This window comes from Bison bison, unplaced genomic scaffold, assembly GCF_000754665.1.
Source record: "Bison bison bison isolate TAMUID 2011002044 unplaced genomic scaffold, Bison_UMD1.0 scf7180017864456, whole genome shotgun sequence".
Classification (NCBI taxonomy): domain Eukaryota; kingdom Metazoa; phylum Chordata; class Mammalia; order Artiodactyla; family Bovidae; genus Bison; species Bison bison.
The window spans coordinates 25,348,972-25,372,533 of record NW_011495018.1 but is presented as its reverse complement, the minus strand read 5'-3'; the positions used below and the strand labels follow the sequence as shown (position 1 = coordinate 25,372,533).

The window sequence follows — 23,562 nt, the reverse complement described above, 5'->3', positions numbered from 1 at the left end:
GAATACAAATCTTTTCTACCTTATTCTATCTGTTTTTAAACTGATATTTTCACACATCTATCCACATTCTAATTTCATTCACAGACATTACCCCTTTTCTGTAGGCAACAATTATTTTTGTGTGCTGAACTATTTGGATCTTTCTTACATAGAAAGTTAAAAGGCGATGGTAAATTATTCAGCTCTTATTCTTCTTTCCCTTAAGCTTGATTCAATTCATAGAACCTGTTTCTAGAACAACTGTTTCTTAATTTTAATCACATTGATTTTCAGTTTTCTACAATGATTGAAACTGAACATGGTGTTTAGGATCTGGTGAAAGGATAATTTCTTCTCTTGCATATGCTAGCTGTCTGTAACACACCCTAGACTCACAATGACTTGATTATCACAAAAGTGACCTTGCTGGAAAATATTTATCTTGTGACTGACAATCACCTAAGTTTTTTTTTTTTTTTCCAGCTTGCGCTTCTCCTGAGAGTTATTGTTTTTCCTTTCTCTGGCTATGGCAATCTTTGCTTTTTTTTTTTTTTTAAATAAAGTATTCTGCTTTAAGTTGGTCCTATCTTATAAGTGACAGCCAATTCTACATCCCTGGCTTTGATCTCTCTCCATAAATCTGGATGCATCCATCCAAAGGACTTCTTGACACTGTTACAGCATGGAAATCCAAAGCACATCTCAGCCTAGGTGGACTGAGCTAGGCTCCAAACAAAACAACAGAAAGCTTTGCTTCTCCTATTCTTCCCATTTCCCTACCTCAGTTGCTTAACTCCCCAAATTCATGTTGTCTGTGATTTCTTTTTGTTCAAGTAAAAGCCTATTGATTTTATCTGTAAAAATATCCTAAAAGTCTTATTGACTTTACCTGTAAGAATAGCCTCAATCTCTCCATCTCTTTCTATATCCACTATTATAACCTCTGTCCAAGCCCCTTCTCTTACTTGGTCTCTTACAATTACCCGACCTCCCCTTACCCCCAACACCTCCCCGCCACCCCCACCCCACCAACACACGCTGATTCATTTCCCTACATCCTGTTTGGGCCCTGACAGTCCACTCACCACAAAGAATAAAAGTTATCTTGTAGTGGTTAAATCAGATCCTCTCTCTCTCATTTCAATTTGAAAGCAAAGTCATTTGTAATTTGCCCCAGCCTTATTTTCTTGACTCTGTTTCCTCCTGTAAATCCCTCTTCCACTAATCTACAACCACCTACTGGCCTTCTATTCTTCATTTCACGCCAGATCTGCCCTCCAGAATGGCTCTCACCTTGATCTTTGCATAGTAAATTCCTTATTATCATTCAGATCTCAGTTTAAATGTCACCTCCTCAGAGAGGACTTTCTTAAATTTTCAATGCAAAGTAGCTTTACTCTCTATCATATCACTCTATTTTTACTGCCTTCATGACACTTATTTTTAACATATATTTTTAGCCCATTTATCTACATGTTGTTTGTCTCCTCAAACTAGAATATGATCCCAGTGAAACTAGGGCGTTTCTTGTTCACTGCTGTATCCCTACACATAGGCTACTGCCAGACCAGGCACATAATTAAATATTTATAGGTGAATTCTATGTTTTATGGTCCTGCCTTGTCACTATTTAGAGGTCAATGGTTAACTTTACTCCTATCTCCCTGGTACTGGTGATCTTATCATTTCTGCGTCACCTGTAGGCCTAAAGGAATTCCCAGTTCCTTTGTCTTGCCCATTAATGAGCTATGAATTGGGAAGGAGAAGGTGGGTCCCGTGGGGTTACCATTCAGTACTGTTACTTCAGAACATTAAAAGCTCCTAGTTATCTGAAAGAGTAGCTCTCACAAATGGCAGACCCAAATTTCTGATACTCAAGAGATTAACTTTTATAATGTTGTATTTTGTGGATTTTCTTTAGGAGTTTTGGTTTTAATAATTATCTCAGTTTGAGAAATTTGGGTGCTGGAAATTACTGACCTCAGAAAGTCACTTGAATGGCACAAACTTGGGCTTCCTAGTGATAACACAGACCATAAATTATAGTCCCAGCATTCATCCCTCAGCCTGGCTCTGGAGATTGTCTCCTTGTTTGTGCTCATTTTATATCATCTGTAGACTTTGGTTATTGTCTGTGTTAGTCTTCCCACTTGGATGTTGGCATTTCCTAGTTTTTTTGGCTGATCCTATCCTTCCATTTAATCCATGCTTTTGCTCCTTCATGTAGATTCAGTTCATTCAGCATGCTTTTATTTTCCAGCAACCAATTTCTCCACCTTGGGCTCAGTTTTTCTTTGGAACTTCCATCTCAGAACTCAGAGCTCAGAAGGCTGTGAATGGTCCCTCTGTTTCTACTTTGTGGTATCTTATCTTCATGTATAAAGTAAAGACGGCTGTCCTCTGCCCTATTAATGGCAGTGATGTGAAGGCTCCTCCTTCCCTGGGATGCTGGTGGCACTCACTGCAGTTTTTTTCTGCTGACCTTCACCATTAAGGAAACTGAGAATGAGACCAGGACAGAGGCCTTTAATAACCACTTTGACTTCTTCCTATCAAGACAATAATCAATCCAAAGTTGTCAAAATAAACCAGGAGCTAAAGAAATACATTTTTTTTTAACCTCCTGTACTTATCAGACAGAGTTAACTAGTTAGCCGCCATGACATATTTTGAAGCACCTGTGATTCATTAGGAATCAAACCAAGAGGATACGTGGCAGGAAAGGTAAACCCATTCCTAATTATACTCTCACTTTCACTTTTAAAATGAGAAACTCATTTCCATGAGAAGCAGTTCAGATTTGCCCAACTTCCTCTGGTTCCACATCAATGATTATTTAGCCTCAGCCTATTAAAAAAATAAGCCAAGTCCGTAAAAGTCGAAATAAGATTAACTGTCATCATCATGCTGTACATTAGATCTCCAAGAACTCATTCATCTTGCATAACTGAAACTTTGTACCTTTGACCATTTCTCCCTCCTGCCCATTCTCCACTTCCGCCCATTCTCCACTCCCACCCTCTGAGAGATCAGCTTCATTATGACCAACCTTTCACTATATCTCTATCTATCAAAGTATCATTTTACACTTTAAATATGTACAATTTTTTTAATGTCAAAGATATCTCAGTAAAGTTGTTTAAGAGAAAATAAAAGTCAAGACTGATGCTGATAATTTAGGAATGATAGAGGATGACATGGCTGGATGACATCACCAATTCGATGGACATGAGTTTGCGCAAGCTGCAGGAATTGGTGATAGACAGGCAAGCCTGGCATGCTGCAGTCTATGGGGCCGCAAATAGTTGGACACAACTGAGCAACTGAACTGAAACATTTTTATGTCCACTGTCTGATTTTGTTTATAAAAGCAGGTCTAGGTATACCAGAAATATAAAACTTGTTTCATGACAGACTAGTTTTTCTAGCTGAGTAAAGAGATTGACTTTCTTATTTTTAAGATCAGTTTATTTGGGGAGAGAGGATAAGATAGAGACATATTTGCAGAGACTGGACTGAGTAGGTTGACTAGTAATGGGGACAGAGATTTGTATCTAGTTCATGGATGTTAGCATAAATCATGCTTGAAAAGTGCCTGGATAGATTAGAAGAGTTTTCTTAATCATTCCTTTTTTTAAAAATTTATATATTCATTTAACATTTATATAGTACCATGTGCCAATGTTTCTGCTAATTGCTAGGAATGCAAAAATGAATAGTATGGTCTTTGACCTCAAAAAGATTATAGTTCATTGAGAGAGTCAGACATATGTTTTAAAACTGTATGTAATATCAGGTAAGAAGCATTATAATAAAGGTGTGATATCAAGTGGGTGGCGGGGCGGGGGTGGTCAGACAATGAACATAACCTATGTGACCCCTGAATTCACACGATTATAATGTTGAACAGAGGGATTTCAGGTAAGTTAAGAATTCATCACTCAGCACTATGATAGGGAAAGACATAAATGTTGTAGGAAAATAGAGTTTCTACATTTGAACTCGGAGAACTGTGTGTTGTGGAGTCAGAGAAGAATTAAGAACTAACCAGGAAAAAGGATCGCAGAAAATGAAGCAAGTAAAGCTGCTTTTGGGAAGGAGGAGCGTTGAGAAAATTTTCTCAGAGAAGATGGTCTTTGAACTCTGTCCTCTGGTTAAATCAAGCAACAGTTGGGAACTCCATAATATCAAGAAAGGGATATTATTAAGGAATTGACCGCTCAAGATTACTCAACTCTTGTTCACTAAGCAGCATCCTTTTAAAGAGTTTCAGATGCTGTGTCCACAAAGGGCCAGGCCTTCCTCTTCTCGCTGGTCTAAAGACGGAACAGTGTTGCCCAGAACGTCTCAGGTACTCAGTACTTGTTCCTAAAAGCCCCTTAAAGTGGCATCAGGGAGGGAAAATGATACTTCATCCATTCTGAACAAATAGGAAATTGCTATTTTTGATCTGAAAGACACACACCTCCCTTCCCATAGGGTACACCCCACACTACTCAATTTATCTGTGTCCAAAAGTCCAGAGACTGAATTGATTGTGCTGTAACTGAACCTCAGGTTTCATTCTGAGTACTTGAGATGTGACACCTCATCCACTAAGCCCTCCTGCCTGGCTTGTTTTTTTTTCTTCCCCAGTTCTAAGATGTTGAAATATTTTTTTTTTTTGCATTTCTTGGGGCTGTCTCTGCTTGAGCCAGGAAATGCCATTTTTATCAAATCTCATAATAATATAGAGAGATGTTGAAGATTAATGCCTATTGATAATCCAGACTGCCATAAAATGAGATAAGAGGAGAATTTAATAACCTGAAAAACAGTTGTGAAAGAGTGTGGTTTTCTCTTCAGCTGTCTCTTCCATGTTCTTGTTTCCAACCCAGGGTGAGTTTTGACGAGGGCCACTCCTGGGACAAGTATGGTTTCACTTCGGTTCCTCTCTTTGTGGATGGGGCCCTGGTGGAGGCAGGCGTGGAGACCCAGATTATGACGTGAGTACTTCTTTGTGGCTGAGAGGAATCCAGGGGCTTGGTTTCTGCTTCCACGGAGGCCGTGGGTTTTCCCCAGGGAGGCTTACACTGAAGCATTTCAGTGTCTGGGCCAAAGTTTCCTCATCTGTAAGATGCTCACAGCCACCAATTCAAATGGCTACTGATGGGATTACAGAAGCTGGGCTTCTAACAGAAAAGTTAAGGTTTCTCATAGAATTACAGTATTGTAACAAATTTATCCAAAACCCAAGCAAACAGAAAACTTAAGGCTTCAGATGTGTTTTCTCTTTCCAAAACAGCCCAGTAAAGGAGTAAGGATGGGGACAGGGGATAAAACAGCCAACTTACTGAAAACAGGGGATGTTTAAAGGGAACCGCCTGGAGTCTGTGAGACACATACACAGAGTTACTGTTGTTCCACTTCAGATTCATTTGCTGTGAAAAGTTTTCCGTAGTCCTTTACAGTGAGAATAGATGGTGGGGATATATATCTGAAAGCTAGATAAAGCCCCTGAGTACTTTCTGAATATTAAAGAAGATAACTTGATGTTTTCTAAAAATATATCAAAATCTAATTCTCAAAAAATGGATGACCCATGTGTGTGTGTGTGTGCACTTGTGTAAATAGAGGAGTGTGGGGGAATAGTTATGTTAATACTTCACCAGTAATACCAAACCACACCTCACCTCATCTTCCCCGGTCCCGAGACTGGAATACTTCACACTTTAATTATTCACTGGACAGAATGAAGGGAGTCTTCTGAGCAAGATTAAGGGGAATTTGCTGTACTGTGGAGTTGTCACAGAAAGGCTTACAGAATGCTGCTGGACTGGTTTGGGGGAAGGTTGTCTTTTTACTGTAAGAGAGACTGCTGTTCTTTGAACCTTTGTGTTCATTAATTTCTTTAAGCTAGAATCAGTCTTCCCAAAGAGACCGATGAGCTTTGAGGAGGAGGCAAGTGGCTAATTCCTATGCTTTACTTTTCCCCCAGAGTGACGTTAAAAAATTATTTATAACTGTGGATATGCAGTTTTGATCAAATGTTATAATCTAGCCCCAGACTGGACCACTTTTACCATGTTCCTCACCTCCACTTCCATCCTCATATCCAGAGAGTTGTCCAGCCACTTCTCTGAGCTTTCAGAAATACAGAAAGAACCCAGCCATGATGGAAAATGGTGCACAAATTGGGGAAAACAAGCAAACAAAACAAATGGACAAAAGTCCAGTCCTAAGAAATTCAGCAGAAACACTACAAAGGGGTTTCTTGTCTACAGCAAGAGTCTTATAGGATTCTCAATGTCCTCATTATTTAAAAAGTGTTTATAACAGAAAATTTGGCTCCACAGTATGTCTTTAAAATTATTTGGAACAAATGCAGCAACGAGCGATTTTAAATTAACTTTCTCTGAATTTTCCAAATTGCCTGTACAGACTTCTCTCAAACTTCAAGGGTTTGTGCAACGTGCCTTTTAAAGCCTTTTAACACTCATTTTTGAGCATGTTGTTTGTGTTTGGCACATAGACTCTATGGTTGGAAAGTGAAAGACATGATGTCAAACCCTATGAGGAACTACTATAAATCTTCCCAGTGGGTGGATTTCGTTTGTAACTGGCGTCCTTAGGTGCAAACCTTTGCCATGACAGGACTTCTCTAGACAATTCTGTTGTACAGTTTGAGGATTTCCTGTAGAATTTGTTACTCAGGAAGTACAGCTTTAATTTGAATTTTTCCAGCAATTTCTTTTCATTCTCCTAAAATATCCTCTAAAACAGATATCTTACCATCTAAATTTCTGATTAAAGTTTCTATGATAACAAGTGAACTGTGTGGGTAAGCTGGTGAGTCACTTGATTAATTAAGAGTTAACAATATTGTATGCAAGTTTAGCTGTTCAAGCCATAGACAATATTTAAGATATAGATGTTATTAATGCTTAGCCATTGTGGAGAAGGCAATGGCACCCCACTCCAGTACTCCTGCCTGGAAAATCCCATGGATGGAGGAGCCTGGTAGGCTGCAGTCCATGGGGTCGCTAGGAGTCGGACACAACTGAGTGACTTCCCTTTCACTTTTCACTTTCATGCATTGGAGAAGGAAATGGCAACCCACTCCAGTGTTCTTGCCTGGAGAATCCCAGGGATGGGGGAGCCTGGTGGGCTGCCATTTCTGGGGTCGCACAGAGTCAGACACGACTGAAGCGACTTAGCAGCAGCAGCAATGCTTAGCATCTAAAGCTTCATCATTTGGTTAATACACAAGGACTAAATATTCAAAGACACTATCATAATACAAATTTTATGTCTAAAATATAAATGATTTGAGAAATATGTAGATATATTTGTATAGTGAATATGTATGTGCAGGTATTTTTGTATATAGACATGCAGACATATACAGGTACACATAGATACACATGTATATATGGAGAGATTTAGACAACAGAGACACGCAAATGAGAGAGAAATTCCAAGGATCTAGGATTGTGGCAGAACTTTTATAAGGTTATACTACTAAAAAACAAGTGGTACCTTTTTGCCAGATACTCTTATTGATGAGCAAATCAAGAAGAAACCCCTGTCCTTGTGGACTTCGCATACCTGTGCATTAAATAAACATGGCGCAAATGACTCTGTCATGTTATGCAGAATACTCTGCCGAGAGATTAAAATATTTTTGTAGGAACTCCAGGAAGCATATCACAGAATACTAGGAATATCACCTTCTTTTCTTTTGTAAGCTGACTTTTGCAAATTATTTCCCATACTTTGTCACTAGCTATGAAAAGAATGCCTTTCTTTCTAGAACGTCCTGTAATACAACCACTAAGGAGTTTTAAGTTATGAGTTCCAAGCTCTATAAGGCAACGGTACTTACACTCAAGAAGATTGTGCAATCTGCTTTGAATTTATCAAGCCAAATGTGGCTTTTCAGATCTGATGACAAGCCCTAGAAAATTGATACAGCTCTAGGAGATCGGGCAGTGACAATACAAGTGGTCCTAAGGTTAGCTTTTCCCTGTTTATGTAGCAAAGAGGTACACCAGTCCTCCTTTTATTCTGTGTTCTCATCTCTTTATGTGATATATCCTGCATGCTCCCCTATGTGGCCACTCTGAACTCATCTCATGCTTCTCTTGGGTGTTACTTTGAATAATAGTGCTTATACACCAATCTGTACATGACCTGGCACTTCCCAGTGAGTTTAAGGCCATAGTTAAATTCTGTATTTATCTAATCATAAACGGTAATACTTTTTTTTTTCTTAACTTCAGATGGGGTTTAGTTGGTCACATGGATGTGAAGGAGGTTGATCTCAGGGCTAAACCATTTACTGAAAGACAATATAGCCCTTCTGTTTTCCTTTCCTCCCCAATAAGACTCCAAGGAGTGTGGTAGAGTTTGTCCCCCTTCTACCTTGCTTATCAAGATCTTTTAAATGGTTAGTAAGCAGAAAAGGAACTAGAATAGTGCATAAGTTTCTTATATGGGATTTGAGACAGGCAGGTGTTTGTCTTTAATGGAATAAAGATGAGTTTTGGAAGCAAACACCCAACTGACTATAAACAATTCAAGCTTCCTATTTTTAAGTTTTCATTAAATCAAAGTTTCTGTAGTATGAAAATGACCCAGGGCCCTTTAGATAGCAGAAGGGTAGTCTCTGGAATGATTGCCAAGAGGCAATTTCTGTCTCGATTTTAGGTTTAAAAAGGACTTTAAAACCAAGTGACCCACTAGGATGACCACTGCTTTTCTTCAAGGAATGGCCATGCAGAGACTGAAGCAGGAGTTCAAAAAATTTTATATATCCCTTATGAATTTCAAGGACAGGAAATTCATTTGGGGATAAGATTACTTAACCTTGCCGTTTAAACAGAAGCTTACTAATGATGTAATTCAAATAATGATGTTGGTTATTTGAATTCTGTATCTTTCCTCTTTCTGTTTAACCCTGACTCTGATACTCAACCAGAGTCAGGCAGAAGTAAAAGCAAACTCATTCACACTGAGGTTTTATTGCCTTATCCTGTTACATTCATTTAAATATTTATAAGTTTGTGATGGTTAATGTTATGTGTCAACTTGACTAGGTCATGAGGTACCTAGATACTTGGTCAGACATTATTTTGGATGCTTCTGTGAAGGTGTTTTTGGGTAAGATTAGCATGTAAATCAGTAGACCCAGTAAAACAGATCATTCTCCCTAATGTGGTGGAACTTATCCAATCAGTTGAAAATCTAGATAGAACTAAAAGGAACTAAAAGGCTAACTCTTCCCTGGGCAAGAGAGAATGAAGACTTCTTGCCTGGCTGCATTTGAAATGGGACATGGCTTTTTCTTGCCTTTGATTACAACTGAAACTTCCACTTTTCCTGAGATTCAAGCTTGGGATTCCACCACTGGCCCCTCCTGTCTCTCCAGCTTGCTAAACCACTCTGCAGGTCTTGGGACATGCCAGCCTCCATAACTGTATGAGCCAGTTCCATATAGTAAGTCTCTCTCTCTCTTTCCCATCCCTATCTCTGTGTCATTTTCTATTGCTATTGCCTATTCACTCTGTTTCTCTAGAGAGCCCTGACTACTACATAGTTAATTAATTCAAAAACATTTAATGAGATTCTAATATATTTTAGACTCTTTTAAGGGGTCGGACACAACTGAGTGACTTCACTTTCACTTTTCACTTTCATGCATTGGAGAAGGAAATGGCAACCCACTCCAGTATTCTTGCCTGGAGAATCCCAGGGACGGGGGAGCCTGGTGGGCTGCCATCTATGGGGTCACACAGAGTTGGACACGACTGAAGCGACTTAGCAACAGCAGCAGCAAGGGGTATTAAAGAGGTAAATATAACTCTTTCTACCTTTGAGGAGCTCTCAGTCCAGTGTATTGGTGTGGGGGGAAATGAGATACACAATCTTTAGGAAATCCTAGTTAGAAAGCCAGGATATAAGTAGAAGAAAGTAAAAACTTCACATATATGAAAGGTGACAACTGATTCAGTCTGGAATTTTCAATAGCAGTTCACCAGTAGAAAACTGATTTATAGGTAATAGAATGTAAGTTCAAAGAAAGCACACATTTTTAATAGTTTTGCTGAGTACTGTAACTGCAGCACCTAAAATGGGAGTAGATGCATAGTAGAAATCAGTAATTATTGGTTGAAAGAATGAGTGACTTCAAAAAAAAGGAAAGAACGATGGGAGCATATGCCTGAGGTTACGTGATATTAAGCAGTAGAACCAATGAAGGGTCTTAGGTTATATTTAGGAATTTGACTTATATTCAGAGTGTTCTTGAAATTGAAAACATGGAAACATCACTCCTCTTCTCAAAACCCTTCTTCAAAACTCTTCTCCAAAGTGGAAGGCTTTCCATTGCCTTTCAGATAAAGTCTAAACTCATCGAATGGTCTACAAATACCTTCACTGAGTCCATATCTAGAACTCATTTCTGGCCCCCATGCTCTAACCTCCCTTCTCTGATTCACTGGTACCTTCCTGCCCCGGGGTCTTTATCTGTGTATCCATCTGGAATATACCTGTCTTCCCCACTTGAATAACCAAACTTCTAATTAAGTATCTTTCAGGTCTCAGCTTATGTATTAGCTTTTCTGGCACATCTTCCTTTAGCCCACCAGAAAAGGTTGGGGCTCCATGTTATATGTAGTCCTACCTCATATATTTTTTGCTTCACAACACTTTAGGCAATGCATATTAACAAAAGTGGCAGTTGGTTTAGTAGCTTCCCCTGCCTCTTCATCTACCCTTAAGATACAGAGATATGTGTGTACATGTAAACACACACACAGGCAAACATGCACACAAGTGCACACACACACAGATTTTAAGTTCCCTTGAGGGAAGATCTCTGTGTACCTTCTTCTTTGACTACCATTTGCATCAGTTTTGTACTAGCACTGAGGATTTAACCATATATATGTACTGATTGATTGAATGCAGAAATGAATGTTATAGACCCCAGATATTCTGAAGTGCTCTATGTGATCAGAATCCAGGAGTTGCAAATTATGGGAGCCTGGAGTTGGGGAGGAATCTGAGCGGTGCATGTCTCTGTGCAAATGTGTGATGATGAAGCAGGGGGTAGAATGGCAGTGGGCACAGAAGGGCAGTTAGAAAATAAGGAACATCCCAGGAATTTCTTATTTCCTCCGCCATCCACAGACTCTTTTCAGCTTCCACTTCTACCAGAAGCCAAAGCTAAGGAACAGGCAACCCTCTAACACCGTGGTTTTATAGAGGAATTTGTGTGGAGGAGACAGTCCCCAGCTTGCAGGCATGGGGTTTGCTTGCTTTTATTGCTCTTTTTCCCACTGTCTCTTCAAAGGTTATTATTTCAACATTCCCCAGGTAACCTTGACAGGAACCATCTAGTCTAGTCTAATTCATAATGAAATGTGACCATTCCTATTACTTAAGGCTGAGAACGGCGCTGGGTGATTGACAAGCTGGAGGGCCTATTGCCATCTCAGGCAGAGGCTTTCCAGTCAAAGAGATGGCCCTGGCTGTTAGAGCACTTGCGTTTCTTTGGTTCGCTGCTGCTGCTAAGTCACTTCAGTCATGTCCGACTCTGTGCGACCCCATAGACGGCAGCCCACCAGGCTCCCCCATCCCTGGGATTCTCCAGGCAAGAACACTGGAGTGGGTTGCCATTGACTTCTCTTTGGATCGCTGCTGCTGCTAAGTCACTTCAGTCGTGTCCGACTCTGTGCGATCCCATAGACAGCAGCCCACCAGGCTCCCCCATCCCTGGGATTCTCCAGGCAAGAACACTGGAGTGGGTTGCCATTTCCTTCTCCAATGCATGAAAGTGAAAAGTGAAAGTGAAGTCACTCAGTCGTGTCTGACTCTTCGAGACCCCACAGACTGCAGCCTAGGCTCCTCTGTCCATGGGAGTTTCCAGGCAAGAGTACCGGAGTGGGTTGCCATTGCCTTCTCCTATTGGCCCCAAAATTAGTGCTTTAAGGAGAGCTCTTTTTTGCTTGGCTCAGATGTGGCATCAGATTCTGCAGTCTCAAAGCAACATTTGAAATTCTTTTTTGATATGAAATATTTTAACCAATTGGTTGTGATTTAGTTGATCCTTTACAGGGGCCAAGGAGAACCTGGTAGCCTGTCACAGGAAAAGAAATCCCCAAAGGGAGGGGTTCAGCTTCCTTGGAAGAAAGCAGATACTCCCTTGGAGGAGCAAGTGTCAGCCAGCTGGCATCTGCTCTACTCCTTCCTTTTGTGTTAGTTGTCATGCTGAACTCTCCCTCAAACTTGATTTCACTGACGTCTCACAGTAATCCCACCAGGTAGATTGGATTATTGTCCTTGGGCAAGGGAAAACACTGAAGCTCAGAGAAATTAAGTGCTCAGCTCATACATTCAGTAAGAGGAAAGCAGAGCAAGGAAGGTGAGTTTCAAACTTTAGGCTCAGAACTGAAATTTGAAGAAAGGTACTAGAGTTCTCCAAGGATTGTTCACTAAAGGATCACGGTGTTTGGGACAAGAAGGGCAGGGATGTTATTCACCAAGAATTTTAGCCACTGTGCTGCCAGATACGAAGTCACAACAGACCTATTCAAACACAACCTATCTGAAAAAATATGACAAACACATGAAAACTAGAAAACAAGTAAATGGTAAAGGGTTGGGACAACTTGCAGTTGCCATTAAATATCAAAGAAGTGATTAAAATAGAATAGATACGGCTTTGTATCTCTGCGGAGAGGGAGGAGCAAAGATATCCAGGTGCGGGGAGAGTATGAGCAAACACGGAGCAATAGGAACTTGTTTGGCCTGAAGAGGGGAAAGCAAGAAATGGGAAGGGCCAGAGATGCTCTCAGCAAATTGTCTAGGGCCAATTGTCTCGCTGAGTCCCTGTATAAATCCATTTCTAATTGGCATAAATCTCTGATCCATTGTTCCACCAGCAGAACTAATAGCTGAAGTGAAGGGGAAGAGATAACATTTTTGTAGAAAATTATGCAAACCCCAAAGCTGCAGAGGTTTTAAAGAAAAAAAAAAAGCAAAGACCTTCTTTCTACTTAAGAAACTGTGACTGCATGCTTAGCAAGAAACATGTTCTCAAATACAGCCCTGGTGAACACAGAGACCCAGCCCTGAGCTTAAATGTATTGTTTAGCCTCTAGTGACTGCATCCGATAAAGTCATTGGAAATTAACCAGCACTGCTTCCATTGATCTGTTTTTCAATTCTCTGTTGTTTGCTGGAAGAATCTGATTTTACTTTGCCTGAAGTAAGTCATTCGAGTAATCAGCAAATCCAGTGGAACTCTTAAATCATCGCCTCTCAGGCTGGTTGCTGGATTCAGATCCTTCAGGTTGTCACCAGACTTGCCATCCATTCAGAGGCCTGCTGAGTAAGAGCCAAGGAGTATGAAAGCAGAATTCACGCCGACATAGGGGCTTTGGATGATACTCCAAAGGGCTTTGGATGATTCCAAAGCCCTTTGGGAGATACTGGAAGCTGGCAGTAGTCTGGAAAGAAAAGGCTTATGTGGACCAGTAGATTGCTGCGTGGGATGAGTGGTGACTGAGAGCATAGATTTTGTAGAGTCATACTCCAGGGACAGGTCTCAGACCGCCACTTACCATCCCTCTGATCTTAAATGTCTTACTTACCTTTCTTAGCTTTGGGTTCCACGTGTGAATGTGAGAATTAAGTGAAATAACTAACATTGAGTGACATTTGAGATGCTTTCAGTCTCCATAGTCTAATGATCAAGATATGGGCCACCTGCAGGAAGAACTTTAGCCAACTAGGAGAGAGGTGAGCAGACTCTCCGTGTAAAGATTTTAGAGTTTGCAGGGACTTTCCTGCATCTGCTTGGTTCTCCTGGTCCAGTGTGAAAGCCACCACAGACAATATGCAGTGAATGGATATGCGATATGGAAGACAGCATGCAGTGTCTTCCAATGAAAATTCAATTATAGATGCTCAACTTTGAATTTCATACAATTTTCACGTGGTATAAAATGTGATTCTTCATTTGCCTTCCCCTCCAACCATTTAAAATAAAAAATTGTTGTTTGCTTATAGGCCATCCAGAAGAGGCATTGGGCCAGATTTGTCCCATTGGCTATAGTTTGTTGACTCTGAACAAGAGGGTACATGCAGTTTAATCTTTTGTGGCTATTGTTACAAATATTGAATTTTTGAAATGATTTACACAAGCTTCCCCTATCCATAAACTATTTTAGTTGCTTATGAAGGAAGTGATCTCTTGGTATCCACTGTGATTGGTTCCAGGACACTGCTTACCATAGTGGGTACCAAAAATTCACAGATGCTCAAATCCCTTATATATAATGACATAGTATTTGTATAATATCTTTCTACATACTTTAAATCATCTCTGGATTACTTATATAATATTTAATTCAATATAAAATATATATAAATAGTTCCCAGTGTATGGCAAAGTCAGGTTTTGCTTTTTGGAACTTTCTGGAATTTTTTTTTTTTTAATGTTCCATGGTTGGTTGAAATCGTGGATGTGGAACCGGCAGATATGTTGGGCTAACTATATTGAATTGACAAATCATTGGAAATGATTTCCTCATTTCCTTATTGAGGAAGTTTCTTCATTTCTTATGTTAGCCATACAGACAAATCTCACCTCTTTCAGGAAGCCCTCCACAGTTCTTCCAGCTCTTATTTTCTTTCATTAAATTCCTATGTTAAGCTTCTGCGTTTGGACCACAAGATAAATTGTTTGGTCTACATTTTTCTTAATGGAACTAAAATTTTCAATCGGAAGCATCTTGTGGCATTGAGCCCAAATGCCCATCATCCTACAGGCTGCTGGAGCTATGTGGAAGCTGCCTACTTTCCACTGGTTGAGCTGATTCTTGCCCGCCTCTCATCTGATGTGTACATCTTCTCCAGCTGTATCAGCTTACTCATTGTTCATTTAAGTTGACCCCCTGGCTCCTGTATGATTTTGGGTTTGTGATTCCCAATATCGACTCTACATGCTTAATTTTATACCTTTATTTTTTTCCTAATAGTTCTTTTTAGCAAGTTTTTAAAATATAGTAAAGCACAAAGAACAGTATTACGAACACTTGTGTGCCAACCCCTTGGAATTTAATAAATACTAACATGTTACCATTTTAGCTTTATATTTCTAAAATAAATATGCAGGGTATTCTAGGTACACTAGAAAAGTAATGCTCAAAATTCTCTAAGCCAGGCTTCAACAGTATGTGAACTGTGAAATTCCATATATTCAAGCTGGATTTAGAAAAGGCAGAGGAACAAGAGATCAAACTACCAACATCTGCTGGATCATCAAAAATCAAGAGAGTTCCAGAAAAACATCTACTTTTGCCTTATTGACTACATCAAAGTCTTTGACTGTAGATCACAACAAACTATGGAAAATTCTTAGAGATGGGAATACCAGACCACCTGACCTGCCTCCTGAGAAATCTGTATGCAGGTCGAAAAGCAACAGTTAGAATTGGACATGGAACATAAGGCTGGTTCCAAACTGGGAAAGGAGTACATCAAGGCTGTATATTGTTACCCTGCTTATTTAACTTATATGCAGAGTGTATCATGCAAAATGCTGGGCTGAATGAAGCACAAGCTGGAATCAAGATTGCTGGGAGAAATATCAATGACCTCAGATGAGCAGATGACACCATCCTTATGGCAAAAAGTGAAGAAGAACTAAAATGCTTCTTGATGAAAGTGAAAGAAGAGAGTGAAAAAGTTGGCTTAAAACTCAACATCCAGAAAACTAAGATCATGGCATCCGGTCCCATCACTTAGGGCAAATAGATGGGGAAACAGTGGAAACAGTGAGAGATTTTATTTTGGGGGGCTTCAAAATCACTGCAGATGGTAACTGCAGCCATGAAATTAATAGACACTTGCTCCTTGGAAGAAAAGCTATGACCAACCTAGATAGCATATTTCAAAGCAGAGACATTACTTTAACAACAAAGGTCCATCTAGTCAAAGCTATGGTTTTTCCTGTGGTCATGTATGGATGTGAGAGTTGGACTATAAAGAAAGCTGAGTGCCGAAGAATTGATGCTTTTGAACTGTGGTATTGGAGAAGACTCTTGAGAGTCCCTTGGACTGCAAGGAGATCCAACAGTCCATCCTAAAGGAAATTAGTCCTTAATATTCATTGGAAGGACTGATGCTGAAGCTGAAACCAATACTTTGGTCACCTAATGTGAAGAACCTACTCATTGGAAAAGACAATGATGCTGGGAAAGTTTGAAGGTGTGAGGAGAAGGGGACGACAGAGGATGAGATGGTTGAATGGCATCACTGACATGATGGACATGAGTTTGGGTAAACTCCGGGAGTTGGTGATGGACAGGGAAGCCGGGCGTGCTGCAGTCCATGGGGTCGCAAAGAGTTGGACATGGCTGAGCGACTGAACCAAACTGATCCTAGGTAGAGTTGGTCTCCTTGGAGTTGCCCATTTCCAAACCCCTTCCCATTGCTTCCTACACTAATCAACCACTGCTGTGAATTTGGTGTATATCCTTCTAGTAAGGGTATTGATACTTTTAGTACATATTTAATTATCCATAGAAATATATGTAGTATTCTTTTGTTTTTAAAAATGTCTAATTATCTAAATGCTATTATTCCTCTATGTGTCTATCACTGAGTATTACCTGTCTTGGGACAAATCCGTCTGATACAGACACATAAATGCTGTGGCCTTCTATTGTGATATGAATATGCATAGTTTATTTCTCCATTCTCCTACTGATGGACATTTAGTTTTTTTCCTGGTTTGCACTATTGCAGACAATATTGTCCTGCCTTTATATGTGTCTCCAAATGCACACACAGAAGTTCTCTGAGCTGCATACCTAAAAATGGAATTGCTGGCTCATGGTGAATTGGTGTTGTCACTTTTATTTTTCACCGTGTTCTAACTGTTTTACATATTGGTCATCTCTGCAGTTATAGTCTGAGGTCTTTTTTAGTCTGAAAGATTCATGAGGTTGGCAGCTGTCTTATTTGTCATCCTCCACAGCCCTGAATGTGGATGCCTGTCCATAATTGTGCTCAGCAGATATGTAAAGAGTGAGTAATACTCTTATTGAACTGAACTGCACACTATTTAAGGATAGGAGCTGAATTTTTTTCTGATTCTTTTTACTTCTTGGTTCAGGATTTGACACAAAGTAGGAGACTGAGAAATGACAAAGGAAAACCAGTCCCTCTTTACCGTGTTCTCTATGGCTTATTTGATTCCCAGATATTTCCTCGTCTCTAAGATTTCATCTCGAACATCCATCTTCTCCCTTTTGGTTCCATCTCTTAGGTTCTCCTTCATCACCAACTCCTGACTTACCTTTCACAGGTTCATGGAACACACTTCCAACATTGTGGACTTTAAACATTCAAGCCCATTGAAGGAGCTTATTAAATTTTGAGAAAGAGTCAAAGTTGTTTGGACATTGAATGATTTCTTTCAATGCATTTAAAAATCAATTTTCTTTCCTTTGCCTCTTCAGATCCAAAGCCTTTTAGTCTCTTTCTCAATCTTCCCTTCTCTCCCGGTACTTATTTTCAAACCTTTTAATCCCTGCCTGTTTTCACCATCTCACTCATCATCATATTGTGTAACTAACACAGGCTTTGCATGCAGGATTCCTTGCTGCTGCTGCTGCTGCTAAGTCGCTTCAGTCGTGTCCAACTCTGTGCAACCCCACAGATGGCAGCCCACCAGGCTCCTCTGTCCATGGGATTCTCCAGGCAAGAGTACTGGAGTGGGTGCCTTTGCCTTCTCCGTCCTTGCTGCTGATCTTCTGTCTATTTCTGTTAAGGTCTAGTTTGTGTCTCACTTTTACTCAGTGCAGTTCCTCTGTAGCTGCTGACCTCCTTTACCACTAATCCCTCTGCTCCCTAATGGGAAGAGTATCAGGTGGCATGGAAGCACTCAGAAAGTCAAGGATGTGGCCTGAATTTCTGGAGACCAACAACTGCTGGCCTCCAAGCCTCACCTTTCTAGGGCACTGCTCTTTCTGCTTTGATTTGAAATTGGTCCTTGGCAGCTTCCTCAATGGAGGCAGAGAGGAGGGGTTATGGAGGCAGGAGGCAAAGGAGGTGAGGGAGCCTAGGTCTTTCAGAGAGAACTGAACTCTGTAGGAACCCCTGAAGAAGGGCACAGGAATCCACCTGTATCAAGTTGCTATACAAGAACATTGATTATTTCTTTATTCAGTGGTATGTACTGAGTACCCACTACAAGGTAGACACTGCTCTAGGAGCTGAGCTAAGGCATAAACAGTATAGTCAGGGTCTCTGCTGATGGAAAGGTGCTATGTTCTATAGGCTCTTCTACACCCTATTAAAGAAAGCAAATTTGTATGAGGCTTATTTCGGCACTAGTATTTATGGAATATTCTCCATAATCAAATTTTTAATGGTGGTGGTGATAGTGGTGGTAGCGGTGGTGGTTGTATGTATGTGTCTGTGTGTTATAGAAAGAGAGAAAGGCGGGTAGGGAGAGAGAGATTGCAGGATTACTTCTGATTTCCAAATTTAACTCTAGTTGAGAACTGTGATTATTGCTTATCTCTTAGTCTGAGAAAGAAGAACACTGTCAGTGAATGGAAGGGAATATCACAGAATATTAAAAGTGGTTACGTCTAGTGAGGTTTTTATGTTCCCATCTATAGATTTTTATAGTTTTCAATTTTTATAATGAGAATGCATTCTTTTTATAATGAGAAAATGGAAATCATTTATCAAAATGTACCCATGAAATAAAAAGTAGCTTCCAGATAATGAAAGAATAGAGGCTGCATTTAGGCATGTGTAGGTGATTGTTTGTGTCACACTTACTCTGCCTTTGAGGTCATGACCTAAAGAAAGGAAGAGTCTTAACTACCCACCATCACTCCTCAGTGCTAACTAGTGCTCTGAGTAAATTAGTACTAAGTCATTTCAAATAAGAAAGCTGCTGCTGCTGCTAAGTCACTTCAGTCGTGTCCGACTCTGTGTGACCCCATAGATGGCAGCCCACCAGGCTCCCCAGTCCCTGGGATTCTCCAGGCAAGAACACTGGAGTGGGTTGCCATTTCCTTCTCCAATAATAAGAAAGCTACTAGAACCTAATCAAAGACAATAAGGAAAAAAGATAAATCCTATTTGTAAAATAAAAATTCAGGAAATTACTAGATAGTGGCTTTGGATGAAGCAGTGCTCTAAATAATTTTTTCAAGGTCATCTGGTTAATTTATGCTTCATTTGTAAGTTATTGTGTATTTTAAAAATTAATGAAAGATTTAATTATAGCAGGGTTGCCTGTGACCTTTTGTGAAATGACTTCATCATAAATCTACAGGTATTTCAGAACTGTTTTCCAGGTTTCTAATAATTTGCTCTCAAATTAATGACATCCAGCCAGTGAAAGGCGTCAAGGCAGGGTAAAAGGTTTGAGTTGGGATTTGCGGTTTCCTAGCAATGGCTAATTCTGAATCCTGGACAGAGGTGGCATAGAAGATGGTGTGTGACTCACCAGAATCCACAGCTGGTTTAATTGTTTACTTAGAAGAATGAGAAATAAATCCAGTGTGTCAATAGGGGAAATTTCAAGTAGCCAGACTCATTGCAGAGCCTTTGACTTGAAGTGAAATCAAAGTCGTTTGGTCGTGTCTGACTCTTTGTGACTCCATAGATACAGTCCATGGAATTCTCCAGGCCAGAATACTGGAGTGGGTAGCCATTCCATTCTCCAGGGGATCTTCCCAACCCAGGGATTGAACCCAGTCTCCTGCATTGCACATGGGTTCTTTACCAGCTGAGCCACCAGGGAAGCCCACCTTTGACTTGGGGCGTATTTGTCTACATGTCAGTGTGACGGCAATGCCTGGACCAATGGAGCATCCTTCTTCCCTAGTACCTACAAAGATTCTCCCTCATTTGTGAACTGAAGGTTTATGCCTTATTTCTAGCCTGCCGACCACCCATGAAGTCCAATTTAGATTCCGTCACCCTCCCTAGTATCTCTGACCTTCACCCACCGTAGGAACTTGATGAGGGCAGCTAAACTGTCTCTGGAGTGGGGCTCATTTCCCAGAGACCAGGATACATCATTGTCTATGTCATTCTGATGACTCACTTGATCCGTTGGACTATGCAGAGGAATGCTACATCTTAGCACATCAAAGATAATGCTCTCTTAGAAGAATCTAGTAGCTCAGTTTATAGTTCCAGAGTTGCAGGCTAGAGTTTGGAAAACCCAGAACTCTCTAGATACAAGAGCCTTAAGGAAAAGCCAGCAAAGTGTGGAAAGTGGGTCTTGGCTAAAGCCTTCCCTAGTCAACCATAGCTCTGGATGTGATCACCTTCCTACCCTGTGTTCCTCCAGCAATTACTCATGGTACTATTGTCATATATGATGTTGCATGACTCATCCTGCAAGATGCAGAGGTTTCCATGAAAAACAGTCAGCCAGGAGAAAGACTTGGGGCTCAGGTGACTTGGACTCTACTCCTTTATGTTCGTGAGCAGACCACTACCTAGGCTTTGGTTTCCCCAGTTAGCAGGTGAAGGGTTTCAGCCAAAGGTTTATCCCTAAGGACCTTTAGTCTTGAGCACTAAGACTTTATAGCTTGGTTTGTTCATTTTCCTACCCTAGGGACTTCCAACTAGAGGCCAAGCCAATGAAGATTGTCATAGTATATGTACAGGTAGATAATTCTCCATGTAGAAATGCTTTAGACCTTGAGACAAATTGGGCCATAACTGGAGTTCTCTAGACAACACCTTCTCTGCCTATTTCTCTTTTCTATTTACAGCAACTGTGCTTTCAGTTTTATATATTTCATGGTGTTTCTGTCTTTTATTTAAGCAACCTAATAGACCCCCATACCCATACGTCTGTGCCAAACAGTGCAGTCAGATGATTGCTAATGAGTCACAAAATGCTTGAAAAGGGATATGAAGTCTTGTTGAAAGCACAGTGCTGAGAATCATGTTATAACATCAGCAGCAATCATGTCAATTGGACTCCTGGCTCCAACACCTATTCACTGCATAACCTTTTTATATGAGCTATTTAGCTTCTTTGAGGCTTAGCTTCCCTATCTGTTACATGGGAATAATAAATGAGATAATTCACACAAAGTGGTTAGCACATTATAAGTTTCAATAAATGATCACTAATATTGGTGTTTTTATTATTATTGGTGTTATTTGATTGACTTCTGCTATAATACCTACTGTTTGCAAGGTCTTAAAGTAGAGATAGCGGGAATATAAAAGCATAAGATGTACTATCTGCCCACAAATCCTCAGGCATCCAACAAAAGATATGAAATGAATTATCATATTTAAGTCCTATTATATAAAATATGATAGGTAGTTTAAAGTATTCATTTCTTACTTTCTACTAAATATTACAAATATACAACACATTTAAACCTCAGAATTCTTCTAGGTCATGCTGTTATCTTCATTTTGCACATGAGAAATCTGAAGTCTAATTAATATGTATACAGAACTTCCCATTGGTCCAGGACTGGGGCTCACATACTGGCCCATATGAAGTCAGCATATTTTATGTTGGACCATTTCCCAGACAACACATGGTACTGCGCAAGACAAAATTTGTGTAAGTTGAAGACTTGTAAGAGTTTAAAATCTAGTGAAGGCAATACTATATATAGGGACGTATTTTATGAATTATGATACCTGTTGGAAGTGCTAAGGATGATACTCACAACAGAAAAACATGCTACAAAAATTCAAAGTAAAGAGATCATTTTTTTCTTTATAAGAAAGGAATAGAGGAAGAAGATATAGAGAGCAAAAAGTTAGCCTTTAAATTAAAATGAAGAAGAATAATCCATGAAGAAGATAGAAAAATCTCAAAATCTGTAGAGTGCTATGTTTACACAATATAAAAACTTACAAAGACTTGAGGAGAAATGGAAGATTTAAAATATCATAGAGGAATAGTTTAATAAATTTCACACAGAGCAAGCAGTCCAAAAGTTCATGTGATTTTGAATATGAATGACACTATTAAGAAACCTGATTTAAAAGAACTGTATATGACCCTCCATGCAACAAATAGAGAATACATTTTTAGAGAAAACATTCAATATATCATTTAATTGACTACATACTGGGCCGTATAGAAAGGCTAGACTAATTCCAAAGAACTGATATCATTGAGATTATATTCTCTTTAAACATTACAAATTGATCAAAATCTTTAAGTGATAAGAAAATAAATTTTAAAACCTTCATCTGTTTATTTTTGAAAAGAGAAATCAATATGGTCACTACAAAATGCTTAGATTTGAACAGTTTTCCTCCCCCTTAATCTCCCTCCCAAGAAACACTGCATATTATTTGCCTTGGGACTTGCAGAATGGGCAGGAGTTGGACATATAAGATGTTGGGGGAGGCATCCTAGGCAGAAGAAGAGCAGGCACTAGGAAGTCATATTTCTTTTACTGGAACAAATGGAATTCTGTCTGAGCATGAGGAATACTATGAAGTAGCAGGACATAATACTACAAAGGTAGATAGGGAGGCTCTTATATCAAATTCACAGTTCTTAGTGTCATATTCATGACTAAATCTTGTAAGAGTTCAGGAACAAGAGTAGGTTCCTTGGGAGTTTTCTGCATAGAAGTTCAAGTTGAAAAGATAAGTGTCATAGAAGGACATTAGGGGACCTCTTGACCCACATGTGAAGCACAAATGCCAAGTGTAGGGATAGAGAAAAAGAAGGCTTACGTTACCAGCACAGATGTGAAGAGGAGGGGTGAGGAGAGAAGTATACTTAGAGAAGAGGGAGGTGGAAAGAATGGTGTTTGAAAAACCGAGGAAGCCCTCTGCCTGGAGGAGGAGATTACCATCTGTTCATACAGGAAGTCAAAAGTTTAGAAGAGAGATCCTTTAGACTTCGAACACGCTTTTAAGAGAAGGTGGCCTTTAAGTCAGAGCTTGTGTTGGTTTTAGAGCAGGCAAAGACTATAGGAGGCTATTTCTAATGAAAAGCATGGAAAAAAACGAGGTGTGTAATCAGGAGTATATGTGGGTATGTGTATGTATGTGTGTATATGTGTTTGCTAGAGACTCTGATAAGCATTCCACAGCTATTATTATCAGCACATGTGTGTACACACAAACACAAGTACCTATGTAGAGCAGGCACCTGTAGAAAGGGAAAGAGACCAGTTTGGCTAGGACAGAGAGGGGAGAAGGAAGAAAATTTGGAAAGGAATATGGTGGAATGGCATAGGATGAAATGCTAATTCTAGGAAGTGGTCCCTGTTCTATAACCTGCAATTTCTGAGCAGGAAGCCCTCTGCCTGGCGGAGAAGATTACCATCTGTTCATACAGGAAGTCAAAAGTTTAGAAGTCAAAACTTTAGACTTTGACCACACTTTTAAGAGAAGGTGGCCTTTAAGTCAGAGCTTATGATGGAATGGCATAGGATGAAATGCTAATTCTAGGAAGTGGTCCCTGTTCCATAACCTGCAATTTCTGAGCAGGTGTGTAGTGTCATTGAAATAATGCTCTAAGACAACGGTCTGGGAGCAGGTGGGGGACAGGTTTCA

The 23,562-nt window shown here is 39.9% G+C and overlaps 1 protein-coding gene across 1 annotated transcript in view; it reads left to right on the top strand.

Moving 5' to 3' along the window:
* Positions 1-23,562, top strand: part of SORCS3 (sortilin-related VPS10 domain containing receptor 3) — a 640,372-nt gene that overhangs the window by 549,634 nt on the left and 67,176 nt on the right. The window contains exon 14 of the mRNA XM_010859391.1: positions 4,857-4,964. Coding sequence (XP_010857693.1) covers positions 4,857-4,964 — 108 coding nt within the window. The remainder of the gene's footprint in view (positions 1-4,856; positions 4,965-23,562) is intronic.